Source organism: Cetorhinus maximus, chromosome 17, assembly GCF_964194155.1.
Source record: "Cetorhinus maximus chromosome 17, sCetMax3.hap1.1, whole genome shotgun sequence".
Taxonomy (NCBI): domain Eukaryota; kingdom Metazoa; phylum Chordata; class Chondrichthyes; order Lamniformes; family Cetorhinidae; genus Cetorhinus; species Cetorhinus maximus.
In genome coordinates, this window is record NC_135895.1 from 4,175,613 (window position 1) to 4,201,701 (window position 26,089).

At 43.9% G+C, this 26,089-nt stretch overlaps 3 protein-coding genes across 5 annotated transcripts in view; 2 read left to right on the forward strand and 1 right to left on the reverse strand.

Moving 5' to 3' along the window:
• The window catches only part of rabggtb (Rab geranylgeranyltransferase subunit beta), a 35,289-nt gene extending 31,257 nt beyond the window's left edge, over positions 1 to 4,032 (forward strand). For both annotated transcript variants that reach the window (XM_078560657.1, XM_078560658.1), the window contains one exon: positions 790 to 4,032. In XM_078560657.1, the coding sequence (XP_078416783.1) occupies positions 790 to 930 (141 nt within the window). In that variant the 3' untranslated portion in view covers positions 931 to 4,032. The remainder of the gene's footprint in view (positions 1 to 789) is intronic.
• cryz (crystallin, zeta (quinone reductase)) overlaps positions 1 to 26,089 on the reverse strand; it is a 1,066,321-nt gene that overhangs the window by 868,330 nt on the left and 171,902 nt on the right. The window lies entirely within an intron of this gene.
• The window catches only part of msh4 (mutS homolog 4), a 109,209-nt gene continuing 108,826 nt past the window's right edge, over positions 25,707 to 26,089 (forward strand). The window contains exon 1 of the mRNA XM_078560639.1: positions 25,707 to 25,983. Within this exon, the coding sequence (XP_078416765.1) occupies positions 25,743 to 25,983 (241 nt within the window). The 5' untranslated portion in view covers positions 25,707 to 25,742. The remainder of the gene's footprint in view (positions 25,984 to 26,089) is intronic.

The following is a 26,089-nucleotide window of genomic DNA, read 5'->3' on the forward strand; positions in this document are numbered from 1 at the left end:
ATGCTGCCTTGATGTCAAGGGCAGTCACTCTCACCTCACCTCTTGAGTTCAGCTCTTTAGTCCATGGTTGGACCAAGGCTGTAGTGAGGTCAGAAGCTGAGTGACCCTGGCAAAACCCAAACTGACTGTCAGTGAGCAGGTTATTGCCGAGTAAGTGCTGCTTACTAGCACTGTCGACAACATCTTCCATCACTGTGCTGATTGAGAGTAGACTGATGGGGTGTAATTGGCTGGGTTAGATTTGTCCTGCATTTTGTAGACATTTTCCACATTGCCATGTAGATGTCAGTGTTGTAGCTATACTGGAACAAATGGGCTAGTGAGGTGGTTGTTGTGGAGCACAAGTCTTCAGTACAACTGCTGGAATGTTGTTGAGTCCCATAGCCTTTGTAGTATGGGCACAGACGAAAGCCATTTTGCAAGAGCGGTCCAATTATTCCCCATAACCTTCTTAAGTATTTACCAAATTGCCTTTTGAAAGTTACTATTGAATCTTTCAGAGAGTACATTTCAGATCATTGTCTTAAATCTCTGTCCTCTTTTACTGACCCTCCTCCATTGGAAGCAGTTTCTCCTTTTTCACTCTTGTCAATACCCCTTTCATAATTTTGACATTCTTCCGTCTACTATTTTAATACACGTTTTAGCACATATATTACTGTCTGAGTTTTTTTGTTTAGGTGGAAGAATACAAAAGTTTATTAGTAACTTTACACGGAGGATAATTGTTGGGCAATAGTTTCTTTGGGACTATATTCTCAAATATAGTTTTTTTTTCTCTGTTCCTAGGTTGATCCCTTTCACACCTTGTTTGGAGTGGCAGGCCTCTCCCTGCTGGGAGACCAGCAGATTAAGCCTGTTAACCCAGTGTTTTGCATGCCAGAGGATACCCTGCGGAGAATTGGCATCCAGCCTGAGCTGCTGTGCTAAAAGGAATCAAAGGTCTCTTCTCGGTGCTGTTTGAATGCTAATATGGACAGATCCTGATCAATGTTTAACAGAGGGTACTTCAACACCCACCATTTCATTCTGGGTTTGGCAATAATTTGTAGGTTTTATCTGTTAAGTGGAATCAGTTTGTTAATGGTATGGTTTCTACCCTGTATCACTGCTCCGTGGGATGGTGGAGATGTAACATTGCACTTCACCGATCACTCACCTTCAATCATGGCAACCAATTGCATTTCCAGGTGGTCTTATTGTGACATACATGCTGACTTACACACACTAATGTCCTTTTTCCTATTTTAAGTTGTTTTATGTGATATATATATAATCATATACATATATACAAATATATATTATTTATATGCTTACGTTTTCTCTATTGGTGATCTATAGAGAAGAGGTTGTCTCTGGACAATATTATAACTACAGAGGTGTGTAAATCACTGTTGAATTTCACGGGGCTCTAATGCAAAATGAAAGCCAAAGACCCTTGAGGCAGGATTGTGGTTTTGTTTTGTTTTACATCCAAATTTTAATAAATTAGTTTTAATTTGTGAGCTATTAGTCAGCCTTGGCTCATAGCCCTCTCGCCCATTCACCAGGTTGAAGATTCAATCCAGATACATGAGCACATAATCTCTGGACTGCCGGAGGTACAGTCTTTCAGATGAGACATTAAACTGAGGCCCCATCTGTCCTGTCAGGTGGATGTAAAAGATCCACAGTTAATGAAAGTTGCTGTAGTCCCAGAGGACCATAGGCTGCTCTCCCATCAGAGAGAGATAACTGGTGGTGAGTTTAACCTGAGGATCACCACATCTCAGGTGAGGAGCAAGGTTGAGAAGGCAGGGCCTTCGTGGATGACCTCGGCCGGTACGGGAATTGAACCTGCACTGTTGGCATCACTCTACATCACAAACCAACCGTCCAGCCAACTGAGCTAACCGACCCCATTCCACAGTTACTATTTGGAAGAAGAGCAGGGGAGCTATCCCTGTGGTCCTGGCCAATATTTCTTTGTACACCAATTGTCGCTAAAACAGTGTGTCTGGTTATTAGTGCTGTTTACATGACCTTGCTGTGTGTGGATTGGCAGTTGTGTTTTCTGACATTACAGCTTCTCCTCAGAAGTACTTCATTTGCTGTGAAGTGTTTTGGGATATCCTGAGTCCATGGAAGGTGCTGTAGAAATTTTTTTCTTGTGAAGTTTTGGTATGGCCTTGAGACTTTTGGTTATAGGATAAACACACAGCTACTTTATTTGCTATCAAACTAGCAATGTGAACCTAGCTGTCAAGCTACAGTTAACTTTCAGTGCTCCCCAAGAACATCTGGAGAGGAGTGGGTGAGCGGAACATTTTATTAATTTTAAGAAATGTTCAAAAAATCTCTGCATTGGTGGAAAATGTTGAAATATGTTTTTCCGTTTCTACACGAGTGAGTTACTTTGCTCTATAACACTGTCCAAATACTGACAATGCAAATTGGTACGCTTTATTTCAAGTAGTAGTTGTTTTGCATATTATGAATAAAGCCCTATGGTCCAGAGATTAGTTAAACCTTTGTAAGAAAGTTAGTCTATTGAGGTACGATACCATGTTTACAGTGTAGCTTCTTATTAAAAACCTCTCATTTTTTTTTGTTTTTCTGTCCCTGGCTTAGGCGATTGTGAAGAGAGCTCTGGACAAGCAAATAAAATGAGGTAGTAGATAGGAGGAAAAGCAGCTGTTGCTGTAAGGGAGAAGGGATAATGGGGAGCAGTTTGAATAGTCTACTTGAAAGGACAATAAAGGAATTGAAAGGAGCTAGAAGGTTAAACTGGAAACAAAAACAGGAAATGTGAAATGTGCCATGGGAGGAACTGAAAATACCATTGGAGGCACTAAAGTAAAACCTAAAGCAGCGGGGACAACAGTTAAGCTATAACATTGGTGCTAGGGGAGGAGAGGAGGAACTTGCAGTTTAATCATTTTACAGTCTACTGGTATTTTGTGTTTTTATTCTTTTTTGGCCTGGGATGGGAAATATTTCTGATTGCTGAGTCTTAACACAAATAAAATAACACAGTGCTCTTCCACGAAAGTTGATATTTCTTTTTACAAATAATTCTTTTGAGGCCCACATTCCCTTTGCAGCTTTGAACCACTGGAATGGAGCTGCTCTTCTTTGTAAACTCTTGGAAAAATATATGTTCATAACTTGAATAATACCCAATAGAAGTGGAAGAGCATATGGGTAGTCACGTTAAACTGAAAAATTGTAATGTTTTGTGTGATATGCTGCAATCCTACAATGACCAATGTAAAGAATTCTGCTTTTAATTTTGCCAACTTTACTTCCGTTCAATATATTTATTTCAGAGTAAAGAATGCATATTTGTCATGATTTATTTGCAGTACTGTGAAGAGGATTTAAAACGAGCAAATGTCTCATTGGAATAATGTATTTGCTAATTTTACCTGAGTGTTTCAGGCAAACACAACTGCTGTGATTGTGAGCATCCTGTGTTGTACTGAAGTCATTTTAAAGTAAAGTTGCAGGTGATTGTTCTTCCCTGGCTCTCAAAGGAGAAGCTGATTGATTATTGTGGGGCTAATGCTCACTTGTGTGTGCTCTTTCACTGTCCCTCTTGCTTGCTTTCTGTCTCACTTTCCCCCTCTTGTCGTGCTCTTTATCACTAAATTTGTTCTTGATGGCTAACCTCAATCTTGGAAATACAAAAATTAAAAAATAAATCCACATCGTTCCTTAGTGCATAAAGGAAACATCACTAACATTCCTCCAGCATGTGGTGAATATGACATGTAATCATAAGTTTAAAAACAACTGCCCGAAATACACTGCGGGTCAGGTGACACATGTGGAGTGTGTTGTGATGTGATGTGCATGTGCTCTAAAGGGTGCGATTCTTAAATTACTGTCACTCATTACCAATTTCAACAGGATGTGATGTGTCAGTCCCAGGACTTGTAGTCAGTCTGGAAACAAGTGCTTGAAGTCAGACTTGTGCTTCTGTCTCCCAGTGAACATTATCTGTATATACTCTTATCTTCAAGTAAAGAACCCATATTATTGTTTCGCTAATCCTTGTCTGATTGGTACATTTATGACAAACTGAAGAAGAATGGTGGCATCGCAGTTTTTGAGGATTTACAAGCCCAAACCCTTCACACGCAGAGAACAACTGGTGTAAAAGTGAAACAACCATCAAAACTCACCCAGGTGGAAGGATTCTGCAGCTTTGTAGGAATTCTATACATTCTTTCTGGGATTACACCTCACTTCAGGCAGCAGGCACTGAGTCCCAGTAAATTTGTTCAATTTTGGGAGCTTTCACATTGTTAAAAGTCTATCTGCTGCGAAGCTCAGGCAGGGACAGAAATTAAATAGAGTCTGAAGGGTCTCACTAAGGAGAACTTACAGGCAGGAGAGAATCTATTACTGCTGCTTCTGGGCAAATAAAATACTACAGAGTGCATTAAGAAGAAGAATCCATCCATTAACAGTCAGAAGAAGCTTGTAAAAATAAAGCTTTTTTTCACTGTTTGCTTTCATTTTTGAAGTCTGCAGCCATTTTCTCGCCAAAATCCCTGTTTTTTGGGTGGATTTCAGAGCTAAAAGCAGGAAAAAAAGAACTCAACAGTGCCACCATTGCAGTCAAGCAGTAACTTGACTGTTAAGGCAGTGGCCACTAAATGTACTGCAAGTCAGAGCTAAATTAACCATAAAAAAGCTGGAGGAAATTTGCATAGCTGTTAAAAGTTCCAGATAGCATTAAAAATCCTGCAGAAAGCTAAAAGACAACCACAAAGTTTCCAACACTCAACTGGAAGGCAGCAGATCTATCTGAATTCAGTATTGCTGAAAAAAGAGACATATCTGAGCTTTTCCTATTGCACTCATCAGGACACTCGTAAGAATACCAATATAAGGGGGAAAACAACAATTTATACTGTATGTGAAGAGAATGCTGATTGATTGGCAAGTAGTGTTGCCATGAAGAATACACCACTGATGGTGACTGACAGTTAAGCATTGTTTGAAATTTAAACCAGACAGCTTGACCCTGATTGGCCAAGGCATTGCCCTGAGGAATAAGTCAGCAGGTGACTGTCACTTGTTTTACTAAAGCAGACGCAGTATATGTGCATGTTCTTTCTTCTCTTATTTTTAAACAGTGATCCCTAGTTCTAGAGTTTTCCACAAGAGGAAACATCCTTTCCATGTCCACCCTGTCATGACCCCTCAGGATCTTATGTTTCAATCAAGTCACCTCTTACTCTTCTTAACTCCAGTGGATACAAGCCTAACCTGTCCAACCTTTCCTCATAAGGCAACCCACCCATTCCAGGTATTAGTCTGGTAAACCTTCTCTGAATGCTTCTAATGCATTTACATTCTTCCTTAAATAAGGTGACCAATCCTGTACACAGTACTCCAAATGTAGTCTCACTAGTGCCCTGTACAACTGAAGCATAACCTCCCTACTTTTGTATTCAATTCCCCTCGCAATAAATGATAACGTTCTATTAGCTTTCCTAATTATTTGCTGTATCTGCATACTAGCTTTTTGTGATTCATGCACTGGGACACCCAGATCTCTCTGCACCTCAGAGCTCTGGAATCTCTCACCATTTAGATAATATGCTTCTCTTTTATTCTTCCTACCAAAATGGACAATTTCACATTTTCCCGCATTATACTCCATTTGCCAGATCTTTGCCCATTGACTTAACCTGTCTATATCTATATGTCCACTTCACAGCTTACTTTCCTACCTATCTTTGTGTCATCAAATTTGGCAACCATCCCTTCAATCCCTTCGTCCAAGTCATTTATATAACTTGTAAACAGTTGAGGTTCCAGCACTGATCGTTGTGGCACACCAATCGTTACATCTTGCCAACCTGATTGTTGAATATTTTCCCTGTTGTACATTCAACTTCTGTGAAAAATACCCTATTGGTTTCTCCATTCCAGTTCCATCATCTTGCAACTGTATGGCCCCAATGCTTATATCACATGCATCAATGCCAACTTAAATTGTTTGGCATAATTGGATACTGCCAAAATTGGTGTCATAATCAATAGTTTTCAAATTGTCAAATGCCTTCTGACACTCCTCTGTCCATTGAAACTTCTTGTTCTTTTTTAATAGTTCAATCAATGGAGCAACCACTTGGCTAAAATTTGGTACAAATTTCCGGTAAAACCCATTCATGCCCAGAAATCTCAAAATTTCCCTTTTTGTTGTAGGCACAGGAAAATCCACAATAGCTTTGACTTTCGCATCTCTCAAAGCCATCTTACCATGTCCAATGAATGACCTGGATGTGTAGTTTGCGCTTTTGCAAATTCACTTTTAGCCAAGTTCATCACCAAAGTAGCTTCTTGTAGTCAACTAAATAACTTCCAGATGTTGTAAATGCTCCTCCCATGTTTGCTTGAAAACTATCAAGTCATCATTATAAACAGCACAATTGCTCAGTCCTGCAATTACTTTGCTTGTCAGTCTTTGAAATGTTGCAGTGCATTTTTCATACTGATATAGTCCACTTGGCATTACAAAAGCCAATATCTCCTTTGCTCTCCCTGATGATGGCATTTGCCAATATCCTCTCAGCAAATCAACCTTTGTGATAAACTTTGATTGTCCCACTTTCTCAATGCAATCTTTCAACTGTGGTATAGGATATGAATCTGCTTTTGTCACTGCATTCACCTTTCGATAGTCTACACACACTCTTTGTGTTCCACCTAGTTTCGGTACCATCACAATAGGTGACCTCCGGTTACTGCAACTAAACTCAATTATGTCATTTTGAAGCATGAATTCAAGTTCTTTCTGTACTTGTGATAACTTTGCTGGATTTAATCTATAAGGATGTATCTATAAGGATGTTATGCCTTATTGAAGATGAACCTTGTGCATTCGCATCATGTGTAGCTAAATTTGGCCTCCACAGCTTATTCCCATGAATAGCTTTGTGTGACTAAAATAGCTTCTCCAAATTACTTTGACACTTATCTGGCAGGTAACTCAATATTGTATTTAAATTTTTAAGTACCCCCCTCATTATCCAAACACGGTGGCAGACCTCGCCAACAGAATAATTGAGCTTGTGATAGCATTTACCCCAATAGAAGTGTTCCAAAAAGACAATCTGGACCAACCCAAAGGTTACACCATGGAAACACTATTACAAAGCAGATGCAAGTACAAAGCTAAACGACTGGGTAGACAGAGTCAACAGGCTTTGCATAATTCACCCACCATTGGCACGATAGTCAATACAGGCAAGCCTAGTGAGCAATGTGGGCGTTGCAGCCTCATACACGCACCCAGAAATTACCCAGCTTTTAACACGGTGTGCAAGGCATGTGGCACCAGAGGACATTGGAAGAGCCAATGCAGAAAGCAAAGCCCATAATAAGTGGTTCAACATCATGAGAAACTACAAACAAAGGCCAGACAGGTACAGCATTTCAACCAACTTAGAGCCCGTACCAGACAGTGTCAACGCAAGATCCATGAAATGTCTAGCCAACTATATGATCAGATGATGAGGATGACCAAACCATGGACACAAAGTGAGCCAATGTTCAACACACTGAACATCAAATAATGTATTGGCACAGTGGTACCTACAGAAGCCTTTGCCACTGTCCAGATTATATGGCCACAGATGCAGGGTCAGCATAACCTGTATGCAAAACTGGATATCAGTGTTAGTGCAAAGATCCTTCCACCTCACACACTGGAATGTAAGAAGTCACAGAAGTGGCAACTTGTCACCCAATGACTCAACCAACAATTCAAACAGCGACTGCCAAACTCGCTGTGTACAATGGCTCAATGATTCCATTCCTGGGATCCCTTACACGCAAGTGTCACTACCAAAACTCAACCAGATATTTTCTAGTGTGGACACCCAGAGGTCCAATGATTCCAGGCCTACTGGTGTGCAAGAACCTGTCCTTGGTCAGTGTCTATGGCATCGTCAAGACAATGATGAGGATCAGAAATCACAAGGAGCACCATCGGAAACTCCCTGCCTAAACTGGGAGAAGACCGCCTAACTCTGCAACGTAGATCATCAGCCAATTGGATAAGCGGCACAGTTTGAACCGAATGTAAACCCATTCTGAACGATTACACTTCACAGTGCTGTGGAACCAATGTGCAATTACTATTTGGCAGACAAGGTCAGCCAAACCTCTCCAATCATCACTCGTTGATACTCCCAGGAGTCTGCAGTGTATTCCTCAAAAAACAGGGGATGGTGAAAGATGCCCACGACTGGCATGCGTTAATGAATTACCCAACCTGAACATCGAACAGAAAGTTTGAGTACCACACTTGACTGATGGCACCTGGGGTTCAGCGGAAATGGTCAGTAATTGCATCAAGTATGATTTTCTTTTTATTCATTCATGGCTGGGCCAGGATTTATTGCAGTTGCCCTTGAGAAGGTGGTGGTGAGCTGCCTTCTTGAACTGCTATAGTCCCTGTAGTGTAGGTACACCCACAGTGCTGTTAGGGAGGGAGTTCCAGGATTTTGACCCAGTGACAGTGAAGGAACGGCGATACATTTCCAAGTCAGTATGGTGAGTGACTTGGAGGGGAACTTCCAGATGGTGGTGTTCCCATCTATCTGCTGCCCTTGTCCTTCTAGGTGGTAGTGGTCATGGGTTTGGAAGGTGCTGTCTAAGGAGCCTTGGTGAGTTGCTGCAGTACATCTTGTAGATGCTTTTCAACATCCTGTGCCTTAGATGTTACAATCTCCACAGACCGCTAATTTAGCACACAGGGATGCACAGGTAAACATGGATTTCATGTCAACATCTAAAATTTTTCATTTTGATTTTATCATCAAGTCTATTTCAATAAGGAAAATAATAATCTTTTCAATTTTGGCAAAGTTAGATTCTATTAATGAGTATTTTATTTGAAATGCACCACCGATGCACAGTGGCAACAATGTACCATTACCATCTACAAGATGCACTGCAGGAATTCACCAAGGCTCCTTAGACAGCACCTTCCAAACCCACGACCACCACCATCTAGAAGGACAAGGACAGCAGACACATGGGAACACCACCACCTGGAAGTTCCCCTCCAAGTCACTCACCATCCTGACTTGGAAATATATCACCGTTCCTTCACTGTCGCTGGGTCAAAATCCTGGAACTCCCTCCCTAACAGCGCTGTGGGTGTACCTACACCACAGGGACTGCAGTGGATCAAGAAGGCAGCTCACCACCGCCTTCTCAATGGCAACTAGGGATGGGCAATAAACGCTGGCCCAGCCAGCGAAGCCCACATCCCGTGAATGAATAAAAAGAAAACAAAAAACTTTTCTGTAAACTGCAAACGAGCCTTTGAACCTTGGCGTGCAGTAGCACACACACTGGTTCATGTGTTTAGCCCAAGTAAATTGAAACCTGTTTTCGACATCATTTCAACATACTGTTCCCAACCTTTATCGACCCCACAGCATAGTATTTTACTGTTTGTGGAAACAATAGTCCAAATCTCCTGAGCAGTGTCGGAACAACTGCGTCTGATGCTGATCAGTCAGAAAACTGCGCACTTACCTTGTTTAAAAGGGTCCAACCTCTGATGCAGCATCCCGAAGAAGCTGCTCCGTACAGGAATCCATGGGCGGGGTGGGGTTAGTCCGGTGGTCGGGGGCTAGTTGGGTTGGATCAGGATGGTTGGGGGCTGGTCGGGTGCGATTGCGGGTAGGGGGGGCGGCAGAGTCAGATTGTGGGGGTAGTTGGGAGATCAGTTGTGGGGTTACCCTGGTGTTAGACTAAGATTTAATCTGTCTAACACAGGTACGTACCATGGAATTGTCCGAAGTTGTGGAGGGTCCTGGGGAGCAGGGGGATTGGCCATCAGAAGTTTAAACTTCCCGGACAGTTCCTGGTCTGGTAGTCCAGAGATGGGGAGATTTGGCCCAATATTTCGTTGAGCAAGGGGTCATTTTTTTTTAATTTCTCCTTGGGATATGGGTGTCACTGGCGAGGCCAGTATTTATTACCCATCCCTAGTTGCCCTTTCTGAATGAGACTTGCTGGGCCATTTCAGAGGACAGTTAAGAGTCAATGATGTTGCTGTGGATCTGGGGTCAGGCTGTATAAGAATGGCAGATTCCTTTCCCTGAAGGACATTAGTGAAACGGATGGGTTTTAATGACAATCTTATAGTTTCGAGATCATTATTACTGAGACTAGCAATTAATCCAGATTTATTAATTGAACTTAAATTCTCCCATCTGCCCAGGATTTGAACTCATGTCTCTGCAACATTAATCTGGTCCTCTGTATTACTAATCCAGTAACATGACCACTACGACCACAATCTATGGAGCAGGCCCCGAGGGAGACAGCTAATGTCCACTGGGATTCAAACAATATAAGGGGCACTGAGGGAGAAAAATTCATGCAGTGTGTCCAGGAAAATTTTTCAACCACTTAGTGACAAACCCAATGAGAGGAGATGCAATTCTAGACCTAGTCTTGGGGAACGAAGAAGGGCAAGTGGGTGAAGTGACAGTTGGCAACCATATTGGGGACAGTGATCACAATTCAGTTAGATTTAGCATTACCATGGAAAAGGACAGAGATAAGGCAGGAGTAAAGTAAAAGTCTTGAACTGGAGGAAGGCAAATTTTGCAGAAATGAGAAGGGACTTGGCTGAGGTGGACTGGACAGCACTGCTGGAGGATAAAACAGTGGAAAACCAGTGGGAAGCACTGGAAAGCAAGATCCTAATTGTACAAAGTAGACATGTCCCCTATAAAAATAAGAGTGGTACTGCCAAATCTAGACCTCCCTGGTTGTCTAGAGGAATACAGGGGAAGATCAAACAGAAAAAGAAAGTGTACGATAGGCACAAAGAACTAAGCACTGCAGATAGCCTAGAAGAATATAGGAAGTGCAGGGACAAAGTAAAAAATGAATTAAGGAAATCAAAGAGAGGGCATGAAAAAAGATTAACAAGTAAAGTTAAAGATAATCCAAAGATGTTTTACCAATACATTAATGCTAAAAGGTTAGCTAAGGAAAGAGTGGGACCTATCAGAGATGAAGATGGAAACTTGTGTGTAGATGCAGAGGCTGTGGGAAGGGTTTTGAAAGAATATTTTGTCTCTGTGTTTACAAAGGAAAGGGAGGATGTATATATAGTAGTCCAGGAGGAACACTGCGAGGTATTGGATGGGATAGTCATAAAGAGAGAGGAAGTACTAGAAGGATTGAAATCCTTGAAAGTTGATTAGTCACCAGGGCCAGGTGGATTGTTTCTGAGGCTGCTGAAGGAAGTCAGGGAGGAGATAGCAGATGCTCTGAGGATGATTTTCCAATCTTCACTAGATACAGGGGAGGTACCGGAGGACTAGAGAAATGTAAACGTAGTTCCATTGTTTAAAAAGGGATCAAAGGAAATGCCAAACAATTATAGGCCAGTTAGTCTTACATCGGTGGTGAGCAAATTAGTAGAATCAATCCTGAGAGGTAGGATTAACTGTCATGTGGAAAGGCATGGACTAGTCAGGGATGGTCAGCATGGATTTGTTAAAGGAAGGTCTTGCCTTACAAATTTGATTGAATTCTCTGAGGAAGTGACAAGAAGGGTTGATGAAGGTAATGCAGTGGATGTTGTGTACATGGACTTTAGCAAGGCATTTGACAAGGTCCCACATGGCAGATTGGTCAGGAAAGTAAAAGCTCATGGGATTCAGGGTAATGTGGCAAACTGGATAAAAGGTTGGCTTTGTAACAGGAAACAAAGGGTAATGGTCGATGGATGCCCTTGTGAATGGAAAGTTGTCTCAAGTGGTGTTCCACAGGGCTCGGTGTTAGGACCCTTGCTGTTTGTGTTATATATTAACAATTTGGACGTGAACGTGGGGGGCATGATTGGGAAATTTGCAGATGACACAAAGATTAGCCGAGTAGTGGATAGTGTAGAGGATAGCCATAATCTCCAAAACAATATAGATGGGTTGGTGGAGTGGGCGGTAAAGTGGCAGATGGATTTTAACATAGAGAAATGTGAGGTCATACATTTAGGGAGGTCAAACAGTTACAGGGATTACAAAATAAATGAGAATATACTAAGAGGGGTAGATGAAGTGAGAGATCTTGGCGTACAAGTACACAGGTCCCTGAAGACAGCAGTTCAAGTAGACAAGGTTGTAAAGAAGACATATGGAATGCTTTCCTTCATTGGCAGAGGTATAGATATAAAAGTAAGGATATAATGTTGGAATTGTATAAAACATTGGTGAGGCCACAACTGGAGTATTGTGTGCAGTTCTGGTCACCACATTACAGGAAGGATGTAATAGCTCTGGAGAGAGTGCAGAGGAGGTTTACAAGAATGTTGCCAGGGTTAGAAAAGTGTAGCTACGAGGGGAGATTGGATAGGTTGGGGTTATTTTCCTTAGAACAAAGAAGGCTGAGAGGTGACTTGATTGAGGTGTACAAAATTATGAGGGGAATAGATAGAGTGGACAGGATAAAATTGTTTCCCTTGATAGAGAATTCTAGAACCAGGGGACATGGATTCAAGATAAGTGGCAGAAGCTGTGGGGGGGACATGAGGAAGAACTTTTTAAACAGAGGGTAGTGGGTGTCTGGAATTCGCTGCCCAAGTTGGTGGTAGAGGCAGAAACTTTAAACTCTTTCAAAAAGTACCTGGATCTGCACCTAAAGTGCTGTAAACTGCAGGGCTATGGGCCGGGTGCAGGAAGGTGGGATTAGAAAGGGCACCTAGGTGTCCTCGGGCTGGCATGGACAAGATGGGCCAAATGGCCTTCTTCTGTGCTGTAACTTTTCTATGGTTCTATGATTCATTCTAATCCAAATTAGATTTCTTTTAGTGAATAACATTTTGGGCTCCAGTATCTGAGGAATTGGAAACACGACGTGTGGTGAATGGGGCCAGTTTGGGAGGAACAGGTGATTGTGGACCTATGGTTCCCAAAGCTGCCCCCACCCCTCCACTGGGGGTTTTCCTGACCTCGTGTCTGGGGGTGTTGTGGGCGCATTGAGAGAGATTGATCACTGGGGTTGGTCAATTACTCCATTTTCATTACTGCTGAAAAGAGAGACATGTTACTGAAGCTTTTCCTCTTGCAATCAGGACAAGTGCAAGAATTCCAGATTTCAAACAATCACAACAATTTGGACTACAGGAGAAAAGAGAGCTGATTGGTTGACAAGATTCGCCGGGGTCTTGCCATGGAGAAAGCCACAGACTTTCGGCTAATCCCCAAGCTCCCAGGTAATTCCAAAAAGGTGCAAGGTTTGAACATATTCCTTTTGTTTGTAGTGAATGGATCCCTGCTTATGATTTTTTTTTTCACTTCTAGCTAGCATAACTGAGCCAAGTTACAAGCTCAACTGATTATCTTGGCTTACAGTTCTCAGACTTGGGCATAATATCAGGACAATGTCAGGGGGGAATATAGGGGTACGGTAAGAATTTATTGAAAGGGAATGAATTACTTAAAATCTCCAGGCAGCCAGTGCTACCAAGCACATTAACAGTTAAAGGTTACCAGATGAACCTTGCACAGCCTTCGGGCCTGCAAACCACAGAAAGGCCTTGGGAGCTGGACTGCAGTCAGAGCATTGGCAATAACAACTAAGATTAAGTGTACTCTTCAACAGATAGGGGAAGAACAATGGTCCCAGCTTAGATAGGAGGGAAGGTCTCTGCCTGGGTGAAAATAGGGACATACGATGCATGTACCTGTTACCAGAGATGTCTGTTTAATGTAAACATATATGTTGACGAGATCGAAATCTGGAGAATGTTCTTGTACGTGACCAATAATGTATAAATATGGTGAATGCTTGTAATTTAGCAGAGTGCTATCTCAAGCTGCATTGGGATGGTTCTCTCCTTGCAATTGCTCAAATAAACGATCGTGACCTGTACCTAAGACTCCTGTGGTCCATTTGTCAAAGTGACCACATCAATAAGATGGTGGCCATTTTGGACTGAAATTAGATTTTGATTTACTCAGAGTGCTGTGAATCTTTTTAATTCTCTATCCCAGGGGGCTGTGGATATCCAGTCATTGAGTATATTCAAGACTGAGATTGACGGATGTTTGGGCACAGAAAGAATCAAGGGACAGAAATGTCCCCCTGTCGGGGGGCGTTGGGCGGGGCCGGGCACGAACCCGATCAGCGCCCCCGATCGGGTCCACGCCGCCATTTTACGTGGGCGGGCCAATTAAGGCCCGCCCAGTGTGATGTGTGCCTGGGAGCACTAAGTGCTCCCTGTGCGGGCGGGGGGCGGCGGGGGGGGGGGTGATTCCCTGAGAGGTTCCCTGTGCTCTTTCACGCATGCACACGAAAGAGCGCAGAGATCTGGAGATTTGTTTCAGTGTTGAACTTTCAAATAACAGATTTTCAAACTTTCAAAACATGTCCCTTCATGTGACACTATCACATCAGCTGGGACATGCCAAAGAATAAATGTATAAACTTTTATTAGATTTTAAAACAGTTCATAAAACCTCATCCCGCCCGTGGATGAGGTTTCATGAAAAATGCGAAGGCCGCCTGGGCCCTTCGCCTGCCCGACAACCTTAAGGTTGGACGGGCAGCTCATTAAATTGATTTAATTAGGTTTTAAATGGCCTTAATAGGCCTTTGACAGAGCGGCGGGCGTGCAGCTGAGTCGACAGCGCGCCCGCCAAACTGAAAATCTAAATGACGTGCAGCAACATTGGGACGCCCGCCCGACATCACCGCTTGTCATTTTGCGCGTCGGCGAGCGGGCTCTGCCCTCCGCTCACCGATGGGAAAATGCCGCCCAAGGGACACGGGGATAGGACAGGAAAGTAGAGTTGAGGTAGAAGATCAGCCTTGTTGAATAGTGAAGCAGCTTTGACTTGTGGTCCACTCCTGCCCTTATTTCCTCTATTCTTATGTTCTAACCATTTATGCAAGATTGAGGTATGTTTGTAGAAATAGGACACTTGGATTAAAAATTGCTGAATGGAACAGTTGTGAGTATTTGATTAGACCTGCCAGTTGGAATCAATCCAGGTGGGAACTATGTGCTGGTGAGCTTCTGTTTATCAAGTGAAGAAAGAGATTTACAGCTGTATCACTAGAATTCCCATAAATGATTCCCCAGCGGGTTTGAATTTCTGCATTCCTGAGGAATTTGACCTTTGCAAAGCTTTTCATAAAGAATTTAGCCGTCTGACAAGGGAAAAAAAATCTCAAAACACTTGTGTGCCTAAAATGTTGCATCGCCTTTTGAGTAGCAAAACTGTGAGAATTATCATTGTCAAGAGATAAAGCAGGTACTAACTGGACCACATCAAGCTACCAGGCCTCTGTCTCCTCTGCTAAAACCATCCTGGAGTGTAAAGATAACCTCCAGTTTCTTTCACAAAGCTTGTCTTTGAAATATTGCCAAGAGGTCTTTACAACCATCTGTTTATCCATCTCTGTTTATCCAGTTCATATAGACAAACATATGAACATACAAATTAGGAACAGGAATAGGCCTCTCAGCGCAACAAGCCTGCTACACCATTCAGTAAGAATATGGCTGATCTGATTGTAACCTCCACTTCACATACCTGCCTATCCATGATAACCTTTCACCCCCTTGCTTATCAAGAGTCTATCCACCTCTGCCTCCACCGCCTTTTGAGGAAGAGACCCTCCTCATCTCTATCTTAAATGGAGAACCCCTTATTTTTAAACCATGACCCCATGTTCTAGATTCTCCCACAACACGAAACATCCTCTCCGCAGCCCCCCTGTCAAGACCCATCAGGGTCTTACTCTTACTTGCCTCTTACTAATCTAAACTCCAGTGGATACAAGCTTAGCCTGCCCAACCTTTCCTCATAAGACAACCCGTCCATTCCTAATATTAGTCTAGTGAACCTTCTCTGAACTGCTTCGAACACATTTACATCCCTCCTCAAATAAGGAGACCAATACTGTACACAGTACTCAAGATGTGGTCTCACCAGTACCCTGTATAACTGAAGCATAATCCCATTACTTTTGTGTTCAATTCACACCACAATAAACAATAATATTCTATTAGCTTTCCTAATTACCTGCTGTACTTGCATACTTGAAGGCCACCCCCGCCCCCACAGATTTTTGTGATTCATGCACTAGGACACCCAGATCCCTCTGAATGTCAGAGCTCTGCAATCTCTCACCATTTAGATAATATGCTTCTTTTTAATTCTTCCTGCCAAAATGGACAACTTCACATTTGCCCACATTATACTCCACTTGTCAGATCTTTGCCCACTCACTTAACCTGGTCATCCAAACAATGGTGCTCCTGACTAGCTGACAGATCAAAGCAACAACAAATACAAACCTGGATTGTTTTTATTATTCATTCACAGGACGTGGGCTTCGCTGACTGAGCCAGCATTTATTGCCCATTTCTAATTGCCCCTTGAGAAGGTGGTGGTGAGCTGCTTCTTGAACCGCTGCAGTCCGTGTGGTGTAGGTACATCCACAGTGCTGTTAGGAAGCGAGTTCCAGGATTTTGACCCAACGACAGTGAAGGAACGGCGATATATTTCCAAGTCTGGATGGTGGGTGACTTGGAGGGGAACTTCCAGGTGGTGGTGTTCCCATGTGTCTGCTGCCCTTGTCCTTCTAAATGGTAGTGGTCGTAGGTTTGGAAGATGCTGCCTAAGGAGCTTTGGTAAATTCCTGGAGTGCATCTTATAGATGGTACACACTGCTGCTACTGTGCATTGGGGGTGGAGGGAGTGAATGTTTGTGGATGTAGTGCCAATTAAGTGTACTGCTTTGTCCTAGATGGTGTCCAGCTTCTTCAGTGTTGTGGGAGCTGCACTCATCCAGGCAAGTGGGGAGTATTCCATCACACTCCTGACTTGTGCCGTAGATAGTGGATAGGCTTTGGGGAGTCAGGAGGTGAGTTGCTCATCGCAGGATTCCTAGCCTCTGACCTGCTCTTGTAACCACAGCATTTATATGGCTAGTCCAGTTCAGTTTCTGGTCAATGGTAACCCCCAGGATGTTGATAGTGGGGGATTCAGTGATGGTAATGCCATTGGACATCAAGGGACAATGGTTGGATTCTCTCTTGTTGGAAGTGGTAATTGCCTGACACTTGTGTGGCACGAATGTTACTTGCCACTTGTCAGCCCAAGCCTGGATATTGTCCAGGTCTTGCTGCATTTGGACATGGACTGCTTCAGTATCTGAGGAGCCATGCATGGTGCTGAACATTGTGCAATCATCAATGAACATCCTCACTTCTGACGTTATGATGGAAGGAAGGTCATTGATGAAGCAGCTGAAGATGCTTGGGCCTAGGACTCTACCCTGAGGAACTCTTGCAGTGATGTCCTGGAGCTGAGATGACTGACCTCCAACAACCACAACCATCTTCCTTTGTGCTTGGTATGACTCCAACCAGTGGAGAGTTTTCCCCCCCCCCATCCCCATTGACTCCAGTTTTGCCAGGGCTCCTTGATGCCACACTTGGTCAAATGCTGCCTTGATGTCAAGGGCAGTCACTCTCACCTCACCTCGGGAGTTCAGCTCTTTTGCCCATGTTTGAACCAAGGCTGTATTGAGGTCAGGAGTTGAGTGGCCCTGGCAGAACCCAAACCGGGCATAAGTGAGCAGATTATTGCTAAGCAAGTGCCGCTCGATAGCACTGTTGATGATCCCTTCCATTACTTTACTGATGATCGAGATAGACTGATGGGGCAGTAATTGGCCAGTTGGATTTGTCCTGCTTTTTATGTACAGGACATACCTGGGCAATTTTCCACATAGCCGGGTAGATGCCGGTGTTATAGCTGTACTGGAACAGCTTGGCTAGGGGCATGGCAAGTCTGGGAGCACAAGTCTTCAGGACTATTTCCGGAATATTGTCAGGGCGCATAGCCTCTGCAGTATCCAGTGCCTTCAGCTGTTTCTTGACATCACATGGAGTGAATCGAATTAGCTGAAGACTGACATCTGTGATGCTGGGGACCTCCGGAAGAGGCCGAGATGGATCATCCATTCAGCACTTCTGACTGAAGATTGTACCAAACACTTCAGCCTTATCTTTTGCACTGATGTGCTGGGCTCCTCCATCATTGAGGATGGGGATATTTGTGGGGCCTCCTCCTCCAGTGAGTTGTTTAATTGTCCACCACCATTCACGACCAGATGTGACAGGACTTCAGAGCTTAGATCTGATCCGTTGGTTGTGGGATCGCTTAACTCTGTCCATTACTTGCTGCTTATGCTGTCTGGCACGCGAGTAGTCCTGTGTTATAGCTTCACTAGGTTGACACCTCATTTTTAGGCATGCCTGGTGCTGCTCCTGGCATGCCCTCCTGCACTCTTCATTGAACCAGGGTAGATGGTAATGGTAGAGTGGGGGATATCCCAGGCCATGAGGTTACAGATTGTGTTTGAGTACAATTCTGCTGCTGCTGATGGCCCACAGCACCTCATGGATGCACAGTCTTGAGTTGCTAGATCTGTTTGAAATCTATCCCATTTAGCATGGTGGTAGTGCCATGGATGGAGGGTATCCTCAATGTGAAGGCAGGACTTCGTCTCCACAATGACTGTGTGGTGGTCACTCCTATCGATACTGTCATGGACAGATGCATCTGCGGCAGGCAGGCTGAGGTCAAGTATGTTTTTCCCTCTTGTTGGTTCCCTCACCACCTGCCGCAGACCCAGTCCAGCAGCTATGTCATTTAGGACTCGGCCAGCTCGGATCAGTAGTGGTGCTACCGAGCCACGCTTGGTGATGGACATTGAAGTCCCCCACCCAGAGTACATTCTGCACCCTTGCCACCCTCAGTGCTTCCTCCAAGTGGTGTTCAACATGGAGGAGCACTGATTCATCAGCTGAGGGAGGGTGGTAGGTGGTAATCAGCAGGAGGTTTCCTTGCCCATGTTTGACCTGATGCCATGAGACTTCATGGGGTCTGGAGTCGATGTTGAGGACTCCCAGGGCAACTCCCTCCCAACTGTATACCACTGTGCTGTCACCTCTGCTGGGTCTGTACTGGGACATTACCTGTAAGGTACAATTCCGTGAGGATGACTATGTCAGGCTGGTGCTTGACTAGCCTGTGATACAGCTGTCCCAATTTTGGCACTAGCCCCCAGATGTTAGTGAGGAGCACTTTGCAGGGTCAACAGGGCTGAGATTGTCACTTCTGGTGCCTAGGTTGATGCCAGGTGGTCAGTCTGGTTTCATTCCTTTTTTGTGACTTTGCTACAACTCAGTTGCTTACAGAGGGCATTTAAGAGTCAACCACATTGCTGTGGGTCTGGAGTCACATGTATGTGTGCCAGACCAGGTGAGGATGGCAGATTTCCAGTGAACCAGGTGGGTTACAATCGACAATGGCTTCATGGTCATCAATCGACTTTTAAGCCCAGATAATTATTGGATTTAAATTCCACCATCTGCCACGGCAGGATTCGAACCTGGGTCCCCAGAGCATTACCCTCGGTCTCTGGATTATTAATCCAGCAACAATACCACTATGCCATCGCCTTCCCATGTGTATTCGCATCTCTGTTTTGAGATTTGAATTCAGTACTTCCTGACTCAGATAAGAGGGCTATCCACTGAGACATGACTGACATCTATTAAGGGTATTAAAGAATAGAACCATAGAATACTACAGCACAGAAAACAGGCCATTCGGCCCTTCTAGTCTGTGCCGAAATATTATTCCAAATATGGAATATGGAACAAATACGGCTAAAAGGAGTTAAAGTAGAGAGCAACCTTCATTTCATTGAATGCAAGGACAGACTCAAGGAGTTGAATGGTTATTTCATATTCCTTAGTTGCTATTCGAACCTCACATTAATTCCATTGCTGTGGCTCACACCCAAGCTTCACTACATATAGGTCCTGCAGTTCTAAATCATTTAAGCAATTCATCCTAACCATATCTACAGAATTTCCCTCCCTGTTGATGAAAAACAGAGTTTTATAGTTCTTACCAACCAGGAAACTGCACTGTTTGGTTAATAAACCTAATGAGTAACACACCATTTGTTGGAATCTGGTGTGGGTCACGAGGCAGTTTCTAAACATACATACAATGAAAAACAAGTTGCCCTAGACTTTACAAAAGGGCTCAATAACCTCTCTCTGTGCTGTAAATACAGAGGCAGCATTACTAAAGCACAGAGTCAGGCTTTTCAGCCCAACTGGTCCTAGCATTTATGTTCCACATGAGCCTCCTCCCAGCTGTGAGAATGGATGTTATTTTAGAAATATTTTTGGGGATATTGTGTTATTCTGTGAAGAAGGCTGCGTGCCTGTGTGTGTGTGTGGGTGGGTGTGTGTGAGTTATTTTAGAGTTACTGTGGCAAGCTTAAAATAGCTGTTGGCTGTTAACTGGAGTTGTTAGCTCTAGGCTGGGAGAAGATGCAGTTTGAATTAGCCATCCAGTCAAGACAGAAAAGTCATGGGCTGCAAAAAGCAAACTTGTCCTAAAGTCTTGGGGAGAGGGTTTGAGGTCATGTGGTATGCCTTTATTAAAGCTACAGCAGTTTGCCTTGGGTAATATTAATGGATTTTTATAGTTAAATATCTATAAGGGAATGTTGCCTGGGAGGTACTTACTTGTGGAGCTGACCAAGTAGGGAGTCTTTTGGGGGAACATTTTGTAAGACTAATTCTAACTGAGTAACTGTAATCTTGTGTGCTTAAGTTTTCTTTTCTTCTTGTTCATAAACCTTTTACTTTTAATTTTTAAAATCCCAAAGATGTTACTGGATTTCTTGCTGCTGAGATCAGTATGTTTTCTTCTCATTTCCAGAAAACAAAAAAATGGATGTGGCCTGTAAGCCACATTTCCCCCTGGGATTTGGTTAGCGCAGCAATTAACATCTGCTGTGGTCATAACACACTGCATTATATCTCACCTTATCACTACACCCATCAAATCCTTCCTCCTTGAAGTGTTTATGCAGCCTCTCCATACATGTATCTATATTATTCACCACAGCCACTCCCTGTGGTAGAGAGTTTCATAATTATAAGAGTAAACATTTTTTTGAGAATGAAGGATTGAACTGTACGGTCCAGGAAAGTAACTCAATAACTATATAATCGCCCTATTTTCTGTGGCAGCCAGCTTCCATCTCATAAGACGATGGTATATGCCGCGGTGGTCAACTCTGTGTTTAAGCAACACCACCTGGTGTTGCTTAGGAGGCTCAATGTAGCATGGATTATTCTCCAGGATTTGTACAGGGTTCATCTGGATGGGTTTCCCTCTCCAGGAATTTTGTCCCCCTGCACAGAGGTCATGTGGTTGGGATTCCCCCTCCAGGATTTGTGCTCCCCTGCTGTAGTGATTGAATGTATAGCTTTTCGTACTGCCTGTTAGGGATCATGTGATTGTTCTTGACAAATGTGCCCTAAGCGCAGGTAATCTGGGGGCAGAGCTTTCTAGTCGTAGACCTAGTTCAAGCATGTAAACTGTAAAAGAGCTCCTTGTAATAGTACCTAGAATAGTTAGGTACTTGTTTGACAGGCGCAGACTCGATGGACTGAAGGGCCTTTTTCTGTGCTGTAGACCTCTATGACTCAATGACTGACTAATAATGTTATCTGTTTCAAGTAGAAACCTGTCCAGTACGTCAAGTTGTTACATTTGGCGATGAGGGTAAAATGGCTCCAACACTGCACCTCACCTTGTGAATGTGAGTACATCAGTTCTTAAGAAAAAAAAGCAAAGTATACTCACCAGTCATGCCACTCTTTGGCAGAATCGACTCTTATGACACGTCTATGGAAGACTGGAGCCAATATGTAGAGCGCCATGGTTTTTATTTCGCAGCAAACTGAATTACCACAGAGGAGAAGCAGAAAGCAATCCTTTTGAATGTGTAGTAGCAAGACCTATTACTTCATCCATAATCTGAAGGCCCCAAACATGCCCAATTCTAAATCTTTTAACGAATTGGTAGACCTCGTGATGATGCATTTTCAGCCGAAGACATTGGTAATAATGCAGAGGTTTAAGTTTAACTCTGGAGTAAGGGCCCCAGGAGAGTCCATCGTAACTTATATAGTGAAGTTGAAGTAGTTGACTGAGGACTGACCTCGGAGACACACTCAATGTTGCGGGATTGTTTGGTTTGTGGCGTTAACGACAACGCCACTCAGAGCTGTTTACTCGCAGAAGTTAACATTGATTTGAAGCGCGCCATGGAAATAGCGCTCGCCGTAGAAAGTGCTGCAAGGGACTCGCAGGCTTTACAGAATGTGCAACATGGCGTCGTTCTTCAGTTGGGGTGGGAACCTACTGCCAGGCACAGTGCGAAAACCAGAGACACAGTCTCTGCTGTTTGAAAACGAAAAGGCTTAGTGGAAGCATTTCAGCAGGACTCTGAAGTTGATCTGTTATAGATGTTGGGGTAACCATGTACCAGACACCTGCAGATTCAAGGAGGCAGAATGTCATTACTGCCACAAGAAAGGGCACATAATAAAGCAATACAGGGTGAAATCGAGACAGCCCATATGACAGCAGACCATAATGATTGAAGTGAATTATATAACAGAACCTGAAGCTGCCAATACTGATACTGATTCCCCACACAATGTCAAAGGAATAAAAACTGAGCCAATAACTGTCACCCTTCAAATGAATGGGAAGCCACTAGTCATGGAGTAGACACAGGAGCCTCAACTTCAGTGGTGGGAGAACACACATTTAAATACCTAAATGAAGGTACCCAGCCACTGAATTTGGAGCAAACCATGGCTCAATTGAAGACATACACTGTAGAGTCCATACAGGTAAAGGGCATTGCCACAGTACCTGTGTCCTATAGGCAACAGGCAGGCCAGCATCCAATGATCATAGTGACAGGTGAAGGACCCAGCCTCCTGGGCTGCTACTAGTTACAAAAAATTAAGCTCAACTGGTCTGATATCTTTCAAGTGAGAACAGGAGAAGTCCCTGATTTGTTAAGGGAATATGACAGTGTATTTTGGAATGAGTTAGGAGAATAGAAGGACCTTCACAGGATGCAAGGATCCCACAGGTCAGAGCTGGTTCCACTGGAAAATAATGAAGAGAAACAAACTGAAGAACCGGTTGGCAGAGAAAACTCAACAATGTTCAATGTTCCAGGAGGAAGCCAAGAGACACAAGGAGACAGAAGAGCTGAAGAATCAGCTGAATGAAACAAAAGAGGCATTAGAGGGAAAAGTTATAGAACTTTCCAAGATGCGAGTGGGTAATGAAGCTATGGGTAGCTCAACTACCGAAATGAACCAAGTTAAGATTTCACCACAGAGAAAGTTGGGCGCCTGTGAAATCAAAATGAAGGGCGAGACAAAACCCTGCGGCAAGCATAGAAAGAAAGGACAGAAATCAAATCAGAAAAGCCAATTGACCATGTCTTCAGAACCCTCTCTGCAGCCGAGAAGGGTTATTCCCAGCTGGAAAAGGAAGGTTTATTGATGGTATTCGGAGTGAAGAAATTCCATCAATATCTGCATGGATGACATTTCACCATCGTGCCAGACCATAAACCATTAATGGGTTTATTCAGTGAGTATAAAGCCATTCTGCCAATATCACCAGCAAGAATACAACATTGGACTTTGATATTATCTGTGCACCGTCCTGGCTTGCATATTGCAAATGTGGACACACTCAGTCGTCTCCCATTACCAGATAGCATTGTACATGATCCAGTGCCACAAGAAATTGTGCTTGTGCTGAATTTCTTGGACTCTTTACCTGCGTGTGTGAAGCAAATAAGGAATTGGACAAACAGAGTTCCAAATTTGCCAAAAGTCCGAGACCTTTTATTGCAAGGGTGGTCGAATTCACAGTGTCTGAAGAGATAAGACCATTCCATGTCCATAAAACAGAGTCGAGTCGTCAAGAAGGGCTCTTGTTGTGGGGATGTCCTTCTCTTCGCAAGGAAAAGAACCACTCTTGACAGAGCTTCACAGTGTGCACCCAGACATTTTGAAGATGAAAATGCTTGTGTGAAGCTATATCTGGTGGCCAGGCATTGGCAGTGGCATTGAAAGTATGGTCAAGCATTGTCTCCAGTGTCAGCAACAACAGACGTTGCCTGTTTCAGCAACACAGCATCTGTGGGAGTGGCCTGGTTGACCCTGGGTTAGACTACATATTGATTATGTAGGTCCATTCTTAGGTACCATGTTTTTACTGATTGTCAATGCGCATTCTAAGTGGATGGATGTGTATGAAGTTAGATCACTGATATCGTGTGCAACTATTGAAAAGCTGCACCAATGTTTTAGTGTACATGGCCAACCAAAAGTCATTGTTTTGGATAACGGTAAAGTCTTTACTAGTGCAGAATTTCAGAGATTCATGAGTTTAAATGGAATTAAACATATTAGAACAGCACCATATCATCCCTCATCCAATGGTTTAGCAAAAAGAGCTGTGCAAACTTTCAAATCAGGAATGGAGAAGATATCCGAAGGTACTCTAGAAACTCGACTTTCACGTTTTCTTTTCAATTATCGTATGACTCCTCATGCAACTACGGGTTCAACGCAGTCTCAATTATTGATGAAGCGCTGCCTCTGTATACAACTAAGTCTGGTGTTTTCAAACTTAGAGGGGAAGGTGGAGGAGAATCAGAGTAGTCAGAAATTGAATCACGACATTCATAGCAAAGCTTGAAGATTTACTGGCGGAGATACCGTTTTCGTGCGGAATTTCGGAAGTGGACCTTATTGGGTTCCTGGTATAATTGTCTCAGAAAATGGTCCTTTGTCATTTCAAGTGGAAGTGGAAGCCCAGATTCTTTGAAAGCATGCGGATCATCTAAGGAGTAGAAAGACATTCCAACAACCAGCTATTCAGCCTTTGGTCAACATTGAACCATAAATCCCTGGGGTGACAGATTGACATGGAATAGACATACCTAATATCTTTGTAGGATTGCCAAAGCCTGAACTGCCACTTTCTAATGATGTATCTGATGCTGCAGTTTGGATCATGTCGATCCAGTGAGAGAACCTAAAGTAATAGAGCTACACCGCTCTAATCAAATATGGAAACCACCTCAGAGACGCAATATTTAATCACCTGACCTGTATATATGTATATGTTGTGGATTAAAATGTTCTTTGTAAATAGGAAATGTAAAAAAAAACTAAAGGGGGAGGACATTAAGTGATTGAAGGTATAGTTTTTCCTACTGCCTATCAGGGATAATATGATTGTTCTTGATGATTGAGCCCTAAACGCGGGTAATCCAGGGGTGGGTGGGTGGGGGGGGGGGGGGGCCGGGGGGCGAGGGGCAGAGCTTTCTTGTTGTGTACCTGGTTCAAACATGTAACTTCTAAAAGAGCTCTTTGTGATCAAGTTATCTGTTTCATGTAGAAAACCTGTCTGGTACATCCTCATTCCACCTACACAGGGGTCATGTGCCTGGGATTCCCCCTCCAGGTTTTTTTAAAAGTTTCTATAATTTATTGATTTACTGTGAGACCCAATATACAGACGCAATCAGTACAGTACAAGCCATGAGCCGAGAGGCAAATTTGCAATCCAGCTTATCTGGACTCAATTTCTTGCAAACACTTGGTCCATTCCCCCAGGTTGTTACACAGGAGAGACCGACACGTGGACCAGAGGCGCGCGCATGCGGCGGGTCGGTGGTCACGTGGGGCGCGCCGCGCCTGCGCAGTCCCAGGGAGCAGGCGGGGAGCCGGCGCCATCTTGGTCGCAGCCGCTTTTTTTTCCCGCCCGATGTTTCAAGAGCCGCCGGCCGTCGCCGCCACCCCAGCCCGACCTCCGCGCTATGCTTTCGGGCTGCTGGAGACTCCTCGCAGCGCCGGAGGAGGAGGAGGCGGAGGCCGAGGCCGAGGCCGGAGCACCAGCTCCTCCACCGGGAGGCCGACCTCGGGCTCGGAGCCGGCCCCGAGCCACCGCGCTCCCAGCGGCTTCACCCCGAGCGATGGCTCGAGCGGCAACAAGGGCCTCACCCGGGGTGAGTGGGGGGGTGAGAGGGGGGGAATGAGGAGGTGAGAAGAGGGGGGGTGAGAAGAAGGGGAGGGGGGAGTGAGAGGGAGGGGGTGAGAAGGGTGAGGGGAGGG